Source organism: Uloborus diversus, chromosome 9 (assembly GCF_026930045.1).
Source record: "Uloborus diversus isolate 005 chromosome 9, Udiv.v.3.1, whole genome shotgun sequence".
Classification (NCBI taxonomy): Eukaryota; Metazoa; Arthropoda; class Arachnida; order Araneae; family Uloboridae; genus Uloborus; species Uloborus diversus.
In genome coordinates this window covers 27,463,482-27,478,129 of record NC_072739.1, presented here as the reverse complement: position 1 = coordinate 27,478,129, position 14,648 = coordinate 27,463,482, and the positions used below count along the sequence as shown (strand labels likewise).

Below are 14,648 nucleotides of genomic sequence, written 5' to 3'. Positions count from 1 at the left end.
CAACCATGTAGGGTTTCATATGCAAGGAAAATCGGCGTGCTCGAGTCGCTGTTGAAATTTTTGTTTTTTTATTCATGCTGAGCATAAAATAAGTTAACTATGTTATTATGGTTGTGTTCAAGTTTTAAAAAGGTTCATGAGGAATTTTAATTCACTTTTGAATAATTATCTGAGTTAGTTGATTTTTGAAGCTGACTGACATGTGCTACGCCTATTATGTGAACATGGCTGGCGTTCTCATTGAATGACCTTTACATTCAAGACCAAATGGTGAATGATGGTCAACGCCTCTTCTATGGAAATGAGAATCATCTCTGCTGTGGTCATCACTGGATAACTGTGATTTGCTTATAGTTGAACTTCCCGGAAATCTATTGGAGATATCCGAAGTTCCTATGCATGTTCCTGAATCTGGTGCGCTAATGTTAACTGTAGAGGATGTCAGTTCGATTAGAGCTGAGAAGCCTATGTTTTGAGAGCTGAGGAACTGTTTGCGCGAAAGTCAACTTGGTGAAACAACATATTGGGTTTGCGTGTTCAATTGTCTCTGTGTTATGGGACTTTAGTTTATCAGTTGCTGTAGCAAGTTTATCAGCTGAAGGTGACATTTTATATTTTGTTTAAAAGTGGTTTTCCTCGCATATTTTGTTTGTCTAGCTGTTCAACGTAGAACTTTTTGCAAATGTTTGGGGGGTTTAGTTCAAATTGTTTTGGGGCATGTGACTAAAGAGTTTATTTAGTTGAATTTAAACTGTGATATTTTGAAATAAATGTTATATATTTACAATTTTTGAGTGTTTTATTTTCTTCTGGCAGACTGCACGGGTTTTGATGTTGGGTTCTGAATTCCTTTAATTTAGTTCAATTAACTAAAGGTAAAAACAGAAAGATATACTCAACAGTCCCCTTGACGTTCAACTGCCTGCCAACCAGGACAGTAACTTCTGCTGAGGAAAGGAGTGTCCTTATCACGACCACGGGGAACAAAAAGACTTCGTTCAACTGTGTTTTGGCGTGTACGGCCAGTGGAGAGAAGTTTAAGTCTATGCTTATCTTTAAGCGAAAAACGCTCCCAAAGGACACCTTTCCATCGTCCGTCATTGTACGATGCAACGAAAAGGACTGGATGAACGAGCCTCTGATGTTGGACTGGCTGAATGAAGTTTAGAGCAAGAGAAAGTGCTCTTTTTTCCAGCCAAGTAAAATGCTGATTTTCGACTCCATGGCGGCGCACAAAAATGACCCTGTGAAGCAGGCTGCTTGGAAATGTTCAGCTTCCCTAGCCGTCATTCCCGGGTGAGCTGACAAATCTGCAGCCATTGGATTTGGCTCCCATCAATAGTTTCAAGCGCCACATGCGGCAACAATGGGAGTCTTTGATGGTGAACCGTCTTCATGACTACACGAAAGACGGCAATCTTAAGAAGGCATCGTTCAGAGAAGTGGCCAAATGGGTGGATGTAGCTTGGAATGGGGTGAAGTAGAGCACAATCATTTCCGGCTTCACAGAGGTAGGGATAATTCCCCCAATCCCGGATGTAGCCGAGGAAGATGGCGATTCAGACGATGAAGAAAATAGTTTGGAGCTAGATGAAGGTCGGTTAGGTCTGTTTGCATCGGACAGCAAGGAAAGCTACTTCGACAGATTTTGAATTGCCGATCCGTAGTGGATGCGATCCATTGATCTGTTAGATTTTTAATTTAAACTTTCACAAAAAATGAAAGAATCATTTGATTTGAAAAAGAATCATTAAAAATACGTTTTTGCATCATGCAGAATCAATCGTTTTTCAATGTAAACATTGCATCACATTGTGACGTCATTCGTGTGATCGGTCCCAATAACTCAGTCAAATGAATGAACTTTTGGGTGAACCGAGTCACCAGTTCATTGTATCTTATAACCGCGAGAGTTTTTTTTTTTTAGATTGAGTTACTTTTTGATTGGCAACACATCTTTAACTTTCTTGCATTGGCAACACATCTTCTGTTTTGCATATTCTTGATTCGAAAGCCATGTGAAGACTTGAAATACTTTGGGCGATCTTTTTCGCTCTCTCTCTTACCTCTCGTTGCCGATATGTGTTGCATGTTGTAATTTGTCGTAATTTGTGATGTCTTTACACCTGGCAGGTCGTGATAGTCTACAACGTGATGTTAATTATGTTGGTATGTCTAAGGTAGCTACTATAGGTAAACAGTGAATTGACAGTTACAGTTAGCTATAACACTGAATCATTGAAAATTAAGATATTAGAGTATTATTTGACCTCTTTAAGACTTCATTTATTTTGTGCTGTAAGAAATTGTTCCTCAATTATATTTTTGCTATACAACTTTTGGGATTTACTGATATCAAATTCTAACATATCTTTCCCCATCTACTGTCATCAACTCAACTCTACACTAATTGGTCTGGGGGGTGATACTTTTGTGAAGGGGTTTTTTCTGTGGTGATTTGGCAACAGAAGGAAGGAGAAAAAAGGACAAGGTGGATAGGGGCTGAAAGGAGAAGAAAGCCATGAAGCCATGTGGGGAGTGAGATAAAAATCCCACCTACCAAGAAAAATATGGAAGAGGCTAGCATATACAAGGCATAAGAAGGTTGAATAAGAACCAGAAAGGCCACCTTGAAATAGAATTATCCTGATGCAGTCTGATTACAGAGTGGAACGTGGAGTTAGGGTGGCCATTGTGTGGAAAGTCACACAGGAAAGTACTCTGGTGTAACCTACCAAGTTGCCTCCTTACCCTGCAGAACACTCCTCATAAGGTATGACATTTGCAAATCATAATATTAAGAAAATAATGAACTGCCTAAATGACTAAACTGCCATAGATTTGAATCATAATTTATATACCCCTTAAAAAAATTGTGTAGGGTTGAGACCTCTTTGTCCCTTTTTTTTACTGAAATCAATGTATGATGGAAATAAATGTTTGATGGATTCCCTCACCTTGCTGAACCAGTTTTAAATAGTGGAAACACAACGCAAAGTTTTTTAAATTTGTAATATACATTGCTTAGAATTAGAACAATTATAAAGTTCAGAAATGCCTTTAGGCCTATTTTGTATGTTATGAAGATGCTTTATGTTCCATGGAACCAGCATGCTCGTAAATAGAACTTTGCTTCGTTGTATCATAGCGGCAGATATACTTATTTTCAAAATATTTTTAGATACTAATAAGGATGTTGTACTACAAATTTAACAATCTCTAAAGGTAATAAATACAGATTTTTCCATTGAGGAAAACAGCCCCTCGTGTTATTATTTTCTTCAACTTCAGGTTATGGACATGTTTTGCAGGTTCACTTCTACTAGCGGTGTAGTCATTCTAATTCCACTACACTTAATGCTCACAAGTGGTTATGGGCCCAGGGTTATCTCCAGGAAGCTGGAGAATCTTTTCAAGAAGTTTTTAGCCCAGTCGTTGATTTTTCTATAATCAGATTGTTTTTCTGTATATCTTTTTAAGTGGTGTCATCTGCATGTAGACATTAATAATGCTTATTTGTATGCTGATTTGGATACTGATGTCGATGTGAAACAGCCTGGTGGACATGTACTAGAGCCTAGTAAAGTTTGCTTGTCAAAGAAAGCTCTGTACGGTTTACACCGAAGTGGTAGGATGTGGTATTATCAACTCCATGAAACACTTTTGAAATTGAACTTTTCTAGTTTAGATTGGTGTAATTGTTGTTACATATATAAAAATAAGATTCTTCTTCTTTTTTATGTTGATGATATCATACTTTTTGGCAAACTAAAATCTGATTTGAATGAAATTGTAAATTTTTTAAGAAATTATTTTGAATTAAAAATTTTGGGTGAAATAAGAAAACTTCTGGGAATTGAATTTGAAAACATTGATGGTAATTGGTATATTCATCAGACAATGTATATTAATAAAATTGTAGAGTTGTATTCTAGTTATAATATTCCAATTAGTAATGTTCCTATTTCGGTTGGTGTGGTTTATTCAAAAATTGATTTGCCTACTAGTAAGTTAGAAATAGATAAATGTAGTTCTTTACCATATTGAAATTTAATTGGCTGTTTATCCTTTTTGGCTAGTAGAACTCGCCCTGACATAACATATGCTTTGATTATATTTTCTCAATTTCAATTTAATTATAGTGAAAAACATTGGCAAGGTTTACTTCGTCCTCTTGGTTATGTTTTGTATACGAAAAATCTTAAATTGAAGTTATCAGATATTTCAAATTTCAATATTAAATGTTATTTTGATTCAGATTGGGCAGCTAGTAGAGATGATAGGGTTTCAATGGGAGGTTACATCCTTTTGCTAGATAATACACCTATCCAGGCCCTGATTACCGCACAGGCCGACTAGGCCTGGGCCTTGGGCCCCATCTTCCTAGGGGGGCCTCGAATTTTTCAAAGACGTATGCACTAGAAGTGATACAAAAAAAAAAAATAAATAAATAAATAAAATTGGTTAAAAAAAACTTCCTTAAAGGAGAATTTTATTCATTCTGTTACTAGGGGATTTATCACATCGCAATTGCGAGAGCCCCCCGTGACCACAGGAACTCTAAAATTTATGATTTGTATAGTTCTGTGACACCCAAAAGGGCCCCAAAAGTTTTCCTTACAAAATTTTGATTTATTCTGCCAGTAGTGAGTTAATTATGCCACATTTGCGAGGAGGGGCCCCCACGACCAGCGAGGGGGCCCCAAAAGGGGGTTCAAAAATGCACGTGGCAAATGGTTTACACAGTTGTGGGATAGAAAGAAGGGCCTCGTAAAATGCATTCTACCAAGGAGCCTTCACTCCGTTGATCGGGAAGCGCCGTAGTAGAAAAGGAGGATTAACAAAGGTATCCCCAACTTCCGTGGGAGAAAAGAAGCTAATATCGTTAAGCTAATTTCTCGAATACGACAGTGTTATATTCAGTGTTTTCTCTTTCCTTCTTTATTATTATGGGGCTGCATAGGCAAGTAGCCTTTTGCAGGGATCGTATCATATATGAAAACGAGTGATGTCATGAGATCATCTGACCGGGTTAACCGCTAAGCTCGTTCGAACTCTACCGTTATTTGAAAGAAGCGTTACTCATTGTCGGGACCGTAACTGAGACAAGCTCTTGGCTGTTTACAAATGATCGTTCGCTATTTTACCTTGCATTTTCAAATGGAAGTTAAAAACGACCTGTTTTTACATCAAAAATGTTCCCTAGAAAATTTTCTAGTGGTTCTCAAAAGTGCCAAAAAAAGAAACATGTGGAATCAGAAACTAAAAAGATGAAAGGAAGTTTATTGCAATTTTTGGAGCCACGTGATGATTCTTTCGGCACTAATAGCAGTAGTTGTGAAGAACTTGGACTCGGGACAAATTTTTCGAGCATAGATATTGGCAATAATTCTACTGATCACTCTGCAGCACTTGCTGAAGACAAATCTGTGAAAACTACAGTAGTTTCTCCCGAAAAAGATTGTTCTTATAACCTTGTAGAACACTCGGTAAGTCCCTTTGAAGATCGTCCTCCAGTACTTGCCGAAGAAAATACCACGGAAGAATGCTTTGCAGTTGCTTCTAAAGAATGTCCTAAGGATTTTATGGAAAAACCTGTGACATATTTTGACACAGCAATTCCTGTTGAAAAATATCCTGCGGATGCTGGACTTTGGCCTACAAAAATTACTGAAAATATGAAGGACTATTTTACAGTAAATAAACCTGATCAATTCATTCCTGAAATCGAACAATCCCGAAAATTTTGCTCTGATAAAGAGAGAGTTTTAACTGCTCGTAATTTTTTCCGGATGAAGCCAAATGGAGAAAAAATTTGCAGAGAATGGTTGGTGTACTCTCCATCTAAAGGAGTTGTATTTTGCTATGTTTGCAAATTATTTAGTTCGAATCAGCAAGCATTGTGTGAAGGGGGATATTCGGACTGGAAAAATATTGCAGCGAGATTGAGTGAGCATGAAAATTCACAGACACATAGACTTAGTGTGTGCTCTTTATCACTTCGGTCTATTTCTAAAAGTCAAATTGATTCTCAGCTAGTAGAAGAATATGATAGAGAATGCAGTTATTGGAGGATGGTGCTTCAAAGAGTTGTCTCTATAGTAAAAAAACTGACAGAAAGGGGACTTCCTCTCTTTGGTGACAATGAAACTATAGGCTCAACCAGTAATGGCAATTTTTTAGGAATTCTGGAACTGGTTGCAGAATTCGACCCCTTCCTGAAAAGTCACATTCAGACCAAAGGTAACCCAGGTACCGGAAATGTCAGTTATATCTCATCGACAACAGTTATTGAACTGGTGAATTTGATGTCTGAAAAGGTGTTAGCCTATATTGTTGACGCTGTTAAAGGAGCCAAATATTTTGGGCTTATCGTTGACTCAACGCCAGACATATCCCACATGGATCAGCTTTCAATTGTGCTCAGGTATGTCGACAAGGCAGGGGAACCAAATGAGCGATTCATAACATTTTTGCCACAGCATGGGCATGATGCATTTTCCCTCTCTGAAAGTGTTTCGAACCTTCTTAAGAAATTGAACATTGACATTCTCAAGTGCCGTGGGCAATCATATGATAATGCCAGCAACATGTCTGGCAAGTATTTTGGGCTACAAGCCAGGATTAAAGCAGTTTGTCCTAATGCAGACTATGTACCTTGTGCGGCACACTCTCTCAACCTAGTTGGGGCAAACTCTGTGGACTGCTGTCCACAAGTCGTTTCATTTTTTGGATTATTGCAAAGCATTTTTAATTTTTTTAGTTCCTCAACTCACAGGTGGCAGCTGCTAGAGCAAAAGCTTAGCCAGTGTTCTAACAAAATCAACATCAAGTCTGTGTCTGCCACAAGATGGTCAGCTGAAGTTGATGCTACCTCAGCATTTCGAAGGGGGTTTTCTTACATCAAAGAATGTTTAAGTGAAATTTCCAGTGATGAGAATGAACAATCAGCATGTCGCCATGAAGCAAATAGTTATTGTTTAAAGATGGGTGAGTTCGAAACTGCGATTTTAACAGTTGTTTGGGACACCATTTTAAAACGATTTGATTTGACTAATCAAACCCTTCAAAGCAGTACCCTCGATATATCTGCAATAGTGCCACTGTATGATGCTCTTATTCAGTTTGTTCAAACTGTTAGAGATAATTTTGATCTTTATGAAGCAGAAGCTGAAAAGTTAGTAGATGAGGGCATTTCCTACAAGGAAACAAGAGTGAGAAAGTGTGCAGTATGGAGAAGAATTTTGCAAGAGTCTGCAGTTGAGACAAATGCAGCAGAATTTGCTTCTGTAGGTAAAGAAGTATGTCCCAAAACTGTAATCCTATACTTGTCTGCAGCTGAAACACAGAGTGATAGAAACACACAAAAAAATTAAATGAGAATGAAAAATCAACCAAGGAAATTCCCAATACTCATCAAATACACTATATTAGGAAAGCAGGGGTAAAATTTGTTGAAACTAGTCTTATAAGCCTTTTCTTTTCTGATGATACATTGAATTCCAAAAAAAACTAAAGTTTATGTCAGTTCTACATCAGAAACCAGCTCACAAGAACTGAATCCATGCACGGTGAATGGCGAAATTGCACAAAAAAGGACTTAGATTTCAAGCTGGCAACTTTGTAATAGTTCAGTATGATTCAGAAAATGCACCTAAACAATGTTCTTTATTGACCTGCCAAAAAAATTTGTGTGCACATTGATGTGAAGCCTTGGGTTTTTAGTAACCGTTTTCAGCATCTGGGAATGCATTAGAAGTTGTTGAGGTTTTTAGCATGAGTTATCTTTGAATGTGATGTGATCAGAACGTCGTGCTGTTACTTGGATAATAAAGATTTAAGTTAGTGAATATTATCTCTTCTTTCACACTGAAATAGTGCAGCAATGAACGTTTGTTTTCAACGTTAAAGATTTGAAAATCATATTTGCGAAATTCAATTTCGGAAGAAAGATTAAATGGACTAGTGCTAATGTATATTCACATGGAAATCTATATATAGGAGGTCTTGAATGATCTTGCAAAAAAGCCCCATAAAATGGATATAAGAGTAAAGTAAATGTATATACAATACATATTGTGTGTAAGGATTTTTTTTTTCCCCATTCTTTCTCTTTCTTCATTTTTAAAGCCATCGTTATAGCAATAATAATTATTTATTGTTTTAAGCAGGTAATATATAAATGAATAGTTTCAATGTCACATAAATTAATTGGTTAAATACATTAAATAATACTTCCATATTAAAAATGAATGAAAATCAATTAAGAATTTTCAGTTTTCACCATCAATCAATGAATCATGTTTTGATTTTCAAAACAAATCATCGGGAATCAAATGCATGAATGTTTTTCTGTTTGCTTTTGAATTATTTTTCTTGTTGATAAATTACTATGCCACATCAACAGCCAAAACAAAAATCTAGCTGTTTGAACAGAAAATTGCTAAACGCTAAAAATAAGCAATACAAAAATATGGCTCAGTTTATGATAGATTTTACCCAGAAAGCTGAATCTACTGAAGATGAAAGCTCAACAAAAATTGATTGTGCTTGTGACTCTGTTAACAGTGAAAATTAACTAGTGATGTTTACAATAGTTCCAAGTTGAATTCATCTGATATAATTAAGGACAAGGAAATAAATAATTTAACTGAACCTATGAATGTTAAAGAAAGTATGAACAAAGACATGCAACTTTTTTTACAGGAAGATCCTGTCACATGGAATAACATAGATGATAATACGGTCAAGTATTTTATTAAAAATCCTCCTGAACAAAACACTGAAAAGCTTTCTGAAACCGTCAGAGAAATTTTCGACAAAAGATGATTCTTGACAGAGAATAATTTCTACCGCCCGAAAAAAAAACGGTGAAAAAACACTAAAGAGACTGGTGTGTTTTATTTCCATCTAGAAAAACTTACTTTGTTGGTTTGTAAACTGTTTGCTTTAAATGTAAGTAAAATAGCCACTTCTGGCTTTAATAATTGGAAGCATCTTTCCATAAGATTATCGGAACATGCAAATTCACTTCCGCATATGTATTACCTTATTAAAATCATCTGGAAGAATAGATTCTGTTATCATTAAAAAATATAAAAATGAAGTTTTATATTGGAGAGCAGTTCTCGTTTGAGTCACAGAAGCTGTTAAATTTTTGTCATCAAGAGGCATGCCTTTTTTCGGTAGTGAGGAAACAATAGGTTCTGTTTACAACGGCAATTTTTTAGGCTGCCCTGTGTTTATTTCTAAGTTTGATCCTTTTCTTTCTGGGCACTTGGAAAATTGTGGTAATACACAAAGAGGATCACCATATTTAGCATGGCTGTGTTAATATGCAAGTATCGAAAGATTTTATTGCTTCATTACATAGAATAAGAGAGAATAGGAGGGGAGGGACAAAAAATAAATTTCGTGCCCAGTGTTTTCAAAAATCTTAGATGGGCTCTAGAGGGGCCGTGAAATAGAAATGATGACTACATTATCAAAAAAAATTTCTCTAAAAGATGATGTATTATGTATTGCAGATCTTGAAAGTCACCCCATGCTTTGTGAAATACTTTCCCGTTTTAGTAATATTTATAAGCAAGCAGAATCTATATTCTATAAAACGTTTTTTTAACCTGCAACTAGAAACTATCTCCAGTATTTTAAATAAAGAAAAAGCTGAGCATATTGATAAACAATGGGCTGAAGTAAGTCAATTAAGTGCAGATGGAAAACTTTTTAATTAAAATGCATTGAAAGTGATCCATAGTTTTTAACCATAGAATTTTTTTGAAATTATTTGTCAAATGATCTATACCTTACTTCCAAACCACAGTAAAAGTGTAATTCGTATACAGTGAAACGCCACAAATCTGCCGACCTAAAATCCGCCAACATCCGAAATCCACGTCAATTTTTCCCAAAACTTAATTTTGCCGAAAAATAATTTTTGCAAACGCAAAACTGCTATTTTGTTGCCAATAATCTGACGAATTTCGTCACATTACGCTCTCAATCACTGAATAAAAAGATGATCCCCATGCAAAAACAGTCACTAGCAAAATAGTTTTAGTTACTTTACATTTGGCACAATGACTGAAAGATGTAAGCTCTAAGTCTCTCCTCTCCGATACATGTTTTCTTAGGCTGCTTCCAAAGGTATGCTTCTTTCCAAGGTATGCTGTCATTGATGCATTTGCTGCAAAGGTGAAGATGAGAGGAAGGCACCTTCACCTCTGTAGGTCGGTTCTGTTTGAATTGAACAACATACCTTGCAATAAAAGTTATGATTTTTAAATTTTTTTAACTTATTTTTTGAAAAAGTAAATTTTTTTCATTTTAATTTGATGGCAGAATGCAATTGAACTAAATTTCCCTCGGAAAAAAAGTTTGCCCTCTCACTTCACGTAGTCAAGTTACGCCTACGTGAACAAGTGTTTAGTTTAGTGAGAGAGAAGCACACGGATTTCTGTTAAACTATGTCAAACCAAACGCTAGAGCTCAATCATTTTAAAAAGCAAAAATTCAGTATTCTATGCTCTAGTTTTCTGTCAAGAACTTTTGAAAACTGCTTTAAAAGCTACAACAAAAATCTATGAAACATATGTAAAAAAAACTTAAGGTTCTTTAAAATGTTTGTTTTGACATGTTTTAAGTTAAAAAAAAAAGAGGGTCATGTTATCAAAGCATGAAAATAATAATTATTGATTTCTAAATAAATATGGATTTAAAGCTTTCAAAAAAAAAAATATTGTAAGATACTGTGACTCCTAAAGTGACGAAAGATTTCAGATAGGGGATGAATAAAATACTCCATTTTTCTCTGTTAAGATGGAATATTTCTGAGCAACAAATATAAAAATATTCCAAAAGACGAAGAACATCTTAATGTATAAAAATCAATGCCCTGAGGTAATATATATATATAAATCAACACACAGCCAATGCCGCTGAAGCCTCAGACTCGAAATTTGGCAGGCACGTTCACACGATTACGAAAGTATCCAATAAGAAAGGATTTTTCGAAATATCAATTAGCTTGGGAGATATTAATTAAAACCCCTTAGTTTCTGGAAAATTAAAAGCTGTAATTGAAATTTAAATCCCTTATTTTCGGAGGCTTTCCTCCATTCAAATCATTATTCAGTACTTCATTTCAATTTTTAATCAATGGCGAATTTAAAATTTGATACTTTTTATTTCTCACGCGATTCTTCAAGGCTTTTCTCAAGTCAAATAATAAAGTTTTTGTATTTTGCTTTCAGTTTTTTAAAACTGGAAACGAAGTTTTTAAGAACATCATCACAGATAAAATACATAAAGCATTTACGTTTTATTTCACATCGTAAAAGTAAATGAGTGAGTTCTTCCAGTTTATTATTAGTTTGCATAGTACTGATTTAGAATGAATTTTCATGTCTTCGACCCTGTAAAATAGAGGCTCAGCTGGAATAATACAGAAAATATGTTTCCTGAAAGCCAATATGATGTAGTATGCTGCAATACAATTTAAAAAATTGAATTTCTAAAACTTGAGAGGAGTGCAATTTCCTGTAAAAGTTTGCTTTGCAATAACCGTTAATAAGTCACAAGGACAGACATTAAAAGTAGCAGGGTTCGATTTAAGAGAAGACTTTTTCAACAGGCCAATTTAATGTAGCTTGCTCCAGAGTTGGTTCATCAAGTAGCTTAATAATTTTAGCATCAGAAAAAAAAATGTTGTATGCAAAGAAGTTCTTGCTTAAACATAGGTATAACAAAATGTGGATAGCCTGCGTTTGCAAAGAAGATCGATACTTTAAAAGGATCGTTAATGACAGTTAAGAATCAGTTAAGGAAAAGGGCAAATACATAAAGAGTCCAGGGGCCCTGGGAGCCTCCCAAAATTAGAAAAAACTATAGGTTAATAAGTAATTATTATAGGGGATTTTCGTAACTAGGTGCACCAAGCACTGTTATCTCCTGTTAATTCTATTACCCGAGCAATGCCTGGTACGGGAATGCTAGTCCTCTATAAAATAGTATTAAGAGGTCTAAGGTTTTGTTTTTTAAAATAATTTAAACTTACCTTCAACTTTGTGCAGTGTTGTGGCTTCTTTGCAACACGAGTTAAATATAAATTTTCCGTTGGACCATCATTTTCAGGATTGACTAGACTAATTATGAGATGATTTCCTTGACGATCCAGAAACAATTCATAAATCTTCCCCTTCTCATTGGTTAATTTTTGTAAATCAACATCTAAAAAAATGTTTTTTAATTAGGAGAAAAATATATTGTGTTTCTGGATTCTACTAAAAATACTTTAAGGTAACAGAATAAAACAATGAAATAGAAAAGAGAGATTTTTATTTAAAGTATATGTTCACAGTTCAAGCTGACAGTTAGCAAAAAATTAGTATTTTTTGTACGACTTTTTTTTCTCCAACTGTTTTAAGGATGTCACAAAATATTCATAACAGAAGCATGCTCTCCTTTAAGTTCAAAGTATTTTGCTAATTTTAATCTCATTTTAAATAAATAGTCAAATATATATAAACAGATTACACAATGCATTGGATCTTCAACAGGAAAAAGTATTCACCTAAATAAAACAATCACATAAAAGCAATTGGTAAAATTTCGATGTTGCCATCAGCGATTGTTAGTTGCCTTTTTTTTTCTTCTTAAAATTAATGACTAATAATAAAAATACAAATCAAAAACACTATGCTGCGGTACTAAACACAAATGTGGTATTTGCAGTAGAGCTCAAAATGAGAAATTCATGATTAAAGTTTTACAACTTGTTTCTTTGATTTGTGATTTATTTAAATTTACAACTTATAGTAGTTTCGGAAATAACTTATCTAACCTACGTAAGAGTGCATTTTTGTAACAGTCTTACTTTAAAATTAATGAATGTAGTTATGAAAAATTCTCCCTTCAAAACCTTTTCATATACTAGGTTAATTTCAAAGTAAGTGACTATTACTAGTCCTTTTTAGAAGTCTCTGCACAAATACGACAAAAATAGTCTAGTAAAATGTGCTTAATGTACCATTAAATAATACTGGAAACATCTGATTTATTTGGATTTTGCTGTCACTTTATTTTGTTAATAAATATCGAACAGAATCCACCTTTTGACCGTTTTCAAAACTTTGGACATTTAAAACTGTGTAAACCATAATAATTTTCTGTTCTTTATATTCAAAGAATGTCGTGTTGATGCTATCATTTATAATATTTTATTTTCTAGATTCATTTTTCCCAAGCATGAAGATAATTTTGACAGCAGACGACACTTTAACAAAAATAATATTGGCCGTAGAATGAAATGCTTTTTTTTTTACATAAAAGATTTAGATGTGAATATTTTACATGCATTTCATTTTTAAGAATTTGCATTTTAAATAAAAATTTAAATAGAAGAAGGAGAATATTTATGCAAAGTTGTATTAGTTTTTATTTAACAACCTATATCAACTATTAAAAGGTAAACTAATTTTAGTACTTTGTTACCATAAACTGCTACATTATTAAATATGATGCTTTACTAAGGTACAAAAGTTGTATCCACATAATTACTAAGGAAAAAAGGGGTAACTGCTTAGATACAACTTTAAAGGCTTAACATTTGTCACTTACATTGAAATTGGTTTAGCAAACTACGCAAAATATGCAGATACCACTTTTTTGCTATAGCTTTTCATTTTGATATTTCGAATTTCACAAACTGCCAAAAAACTTGAGATTTAAGTAAACTAAATTACTAATGACCACCTGGTAAAAATTGTCAAAATGTGCAGATATCACATCTGTGTCTATCACAGCAGTGCAGGCAAAATTTCAAGTCTCTGGTTTTCATAATTTTTTTTTTTCACAACATTAAAAGTTAATCTTGTTATCTGATATAGCTCTTTTCTCAAAACATGTGTCAACTGATAAAATACCAGTGAATAGAAAAAACTTAGTAAACTGCTATTTTCACTGATTTTATGTCCAGAATGATAAGAGTTTTTGTATGCAGGTTTTTTTTATATATATATTGATTTGTCAAATATTGTTCTTCCTGAAATTTAAAAGATTTAAACCTTGAATTTTATTTCTCACAAAAAAATAATATTATTCTACTACGACAAATCAAGGGGGGAGCAGATAAACTAAGTTAAACAACAAAATAATACCTTCGTATTTGTCAGGTTGGGCTAAATCCATTCTTCTAATCTTATTCCGCATCCCTAGTACTAATTGAAGATTGCACACAGCCATATGGGTAACATGATCAGTAGGACTAAAATTTAAGAAAAAAGTTTTAAAAAGGCAAAGGTTTAAAAGGAGATTTCATTATGAAATTTAAAGTAAATTAATAGAATTTTTAAAAAAAAACTAATCTTTTGAATAACAATTCATTTTGTGAACTACTCGATTCAACAGCTCATTTTAAGTTTCTATGAGATGTAAAGATGTCAGACAACAAAACAGCAAGTTTTAATTAAATAAAACAAATATGTGTGTGAATATATTAACTTCAAATCTTTTTTACTACAGTCCAGCAAAAATATCTAAACTATATCCATAAAAAGCAGAACTTACTGAAGGCTCCAAACCGAAGCACATATGCATGCATATAACTTGAAATTTTATTCGAAATATGTTACACTTGGCAACAGATATCA

At 34.0% G+C, this 14,648-nt stretch overlaps 1 protein-coding gene across 1 annotated transcript in view; it reads right to left on the bottom strand.

Annotated features, from left to right (window-relative positions):
- The window catches only part of LOC129229308 (vacuolar protein sorting-associated protein 18 homolog), a 138,610-nt gene that overhangs the window by 115,221 nt on the left and 8,741 nt on the right, over window positions 1-14,648 (bottom strand). Inside the window, exons 4-5 of the mRNA XM_054863591.1 lie at window positions 14,157-14,263; window positions 12,056-12,228 (exon numbers count right to left, since the gene is read on the bottom strand). Of these exons, the coding sequence (XP_054719566.1) occupies window positions 12,056-12,228; window positions 14,157-14,263 (280 nt within the window). The remainder of the gene's footprint in view (window positions 1-12,055; window positions 12,229-14,156; window positions 14,264-14,648) is intronic.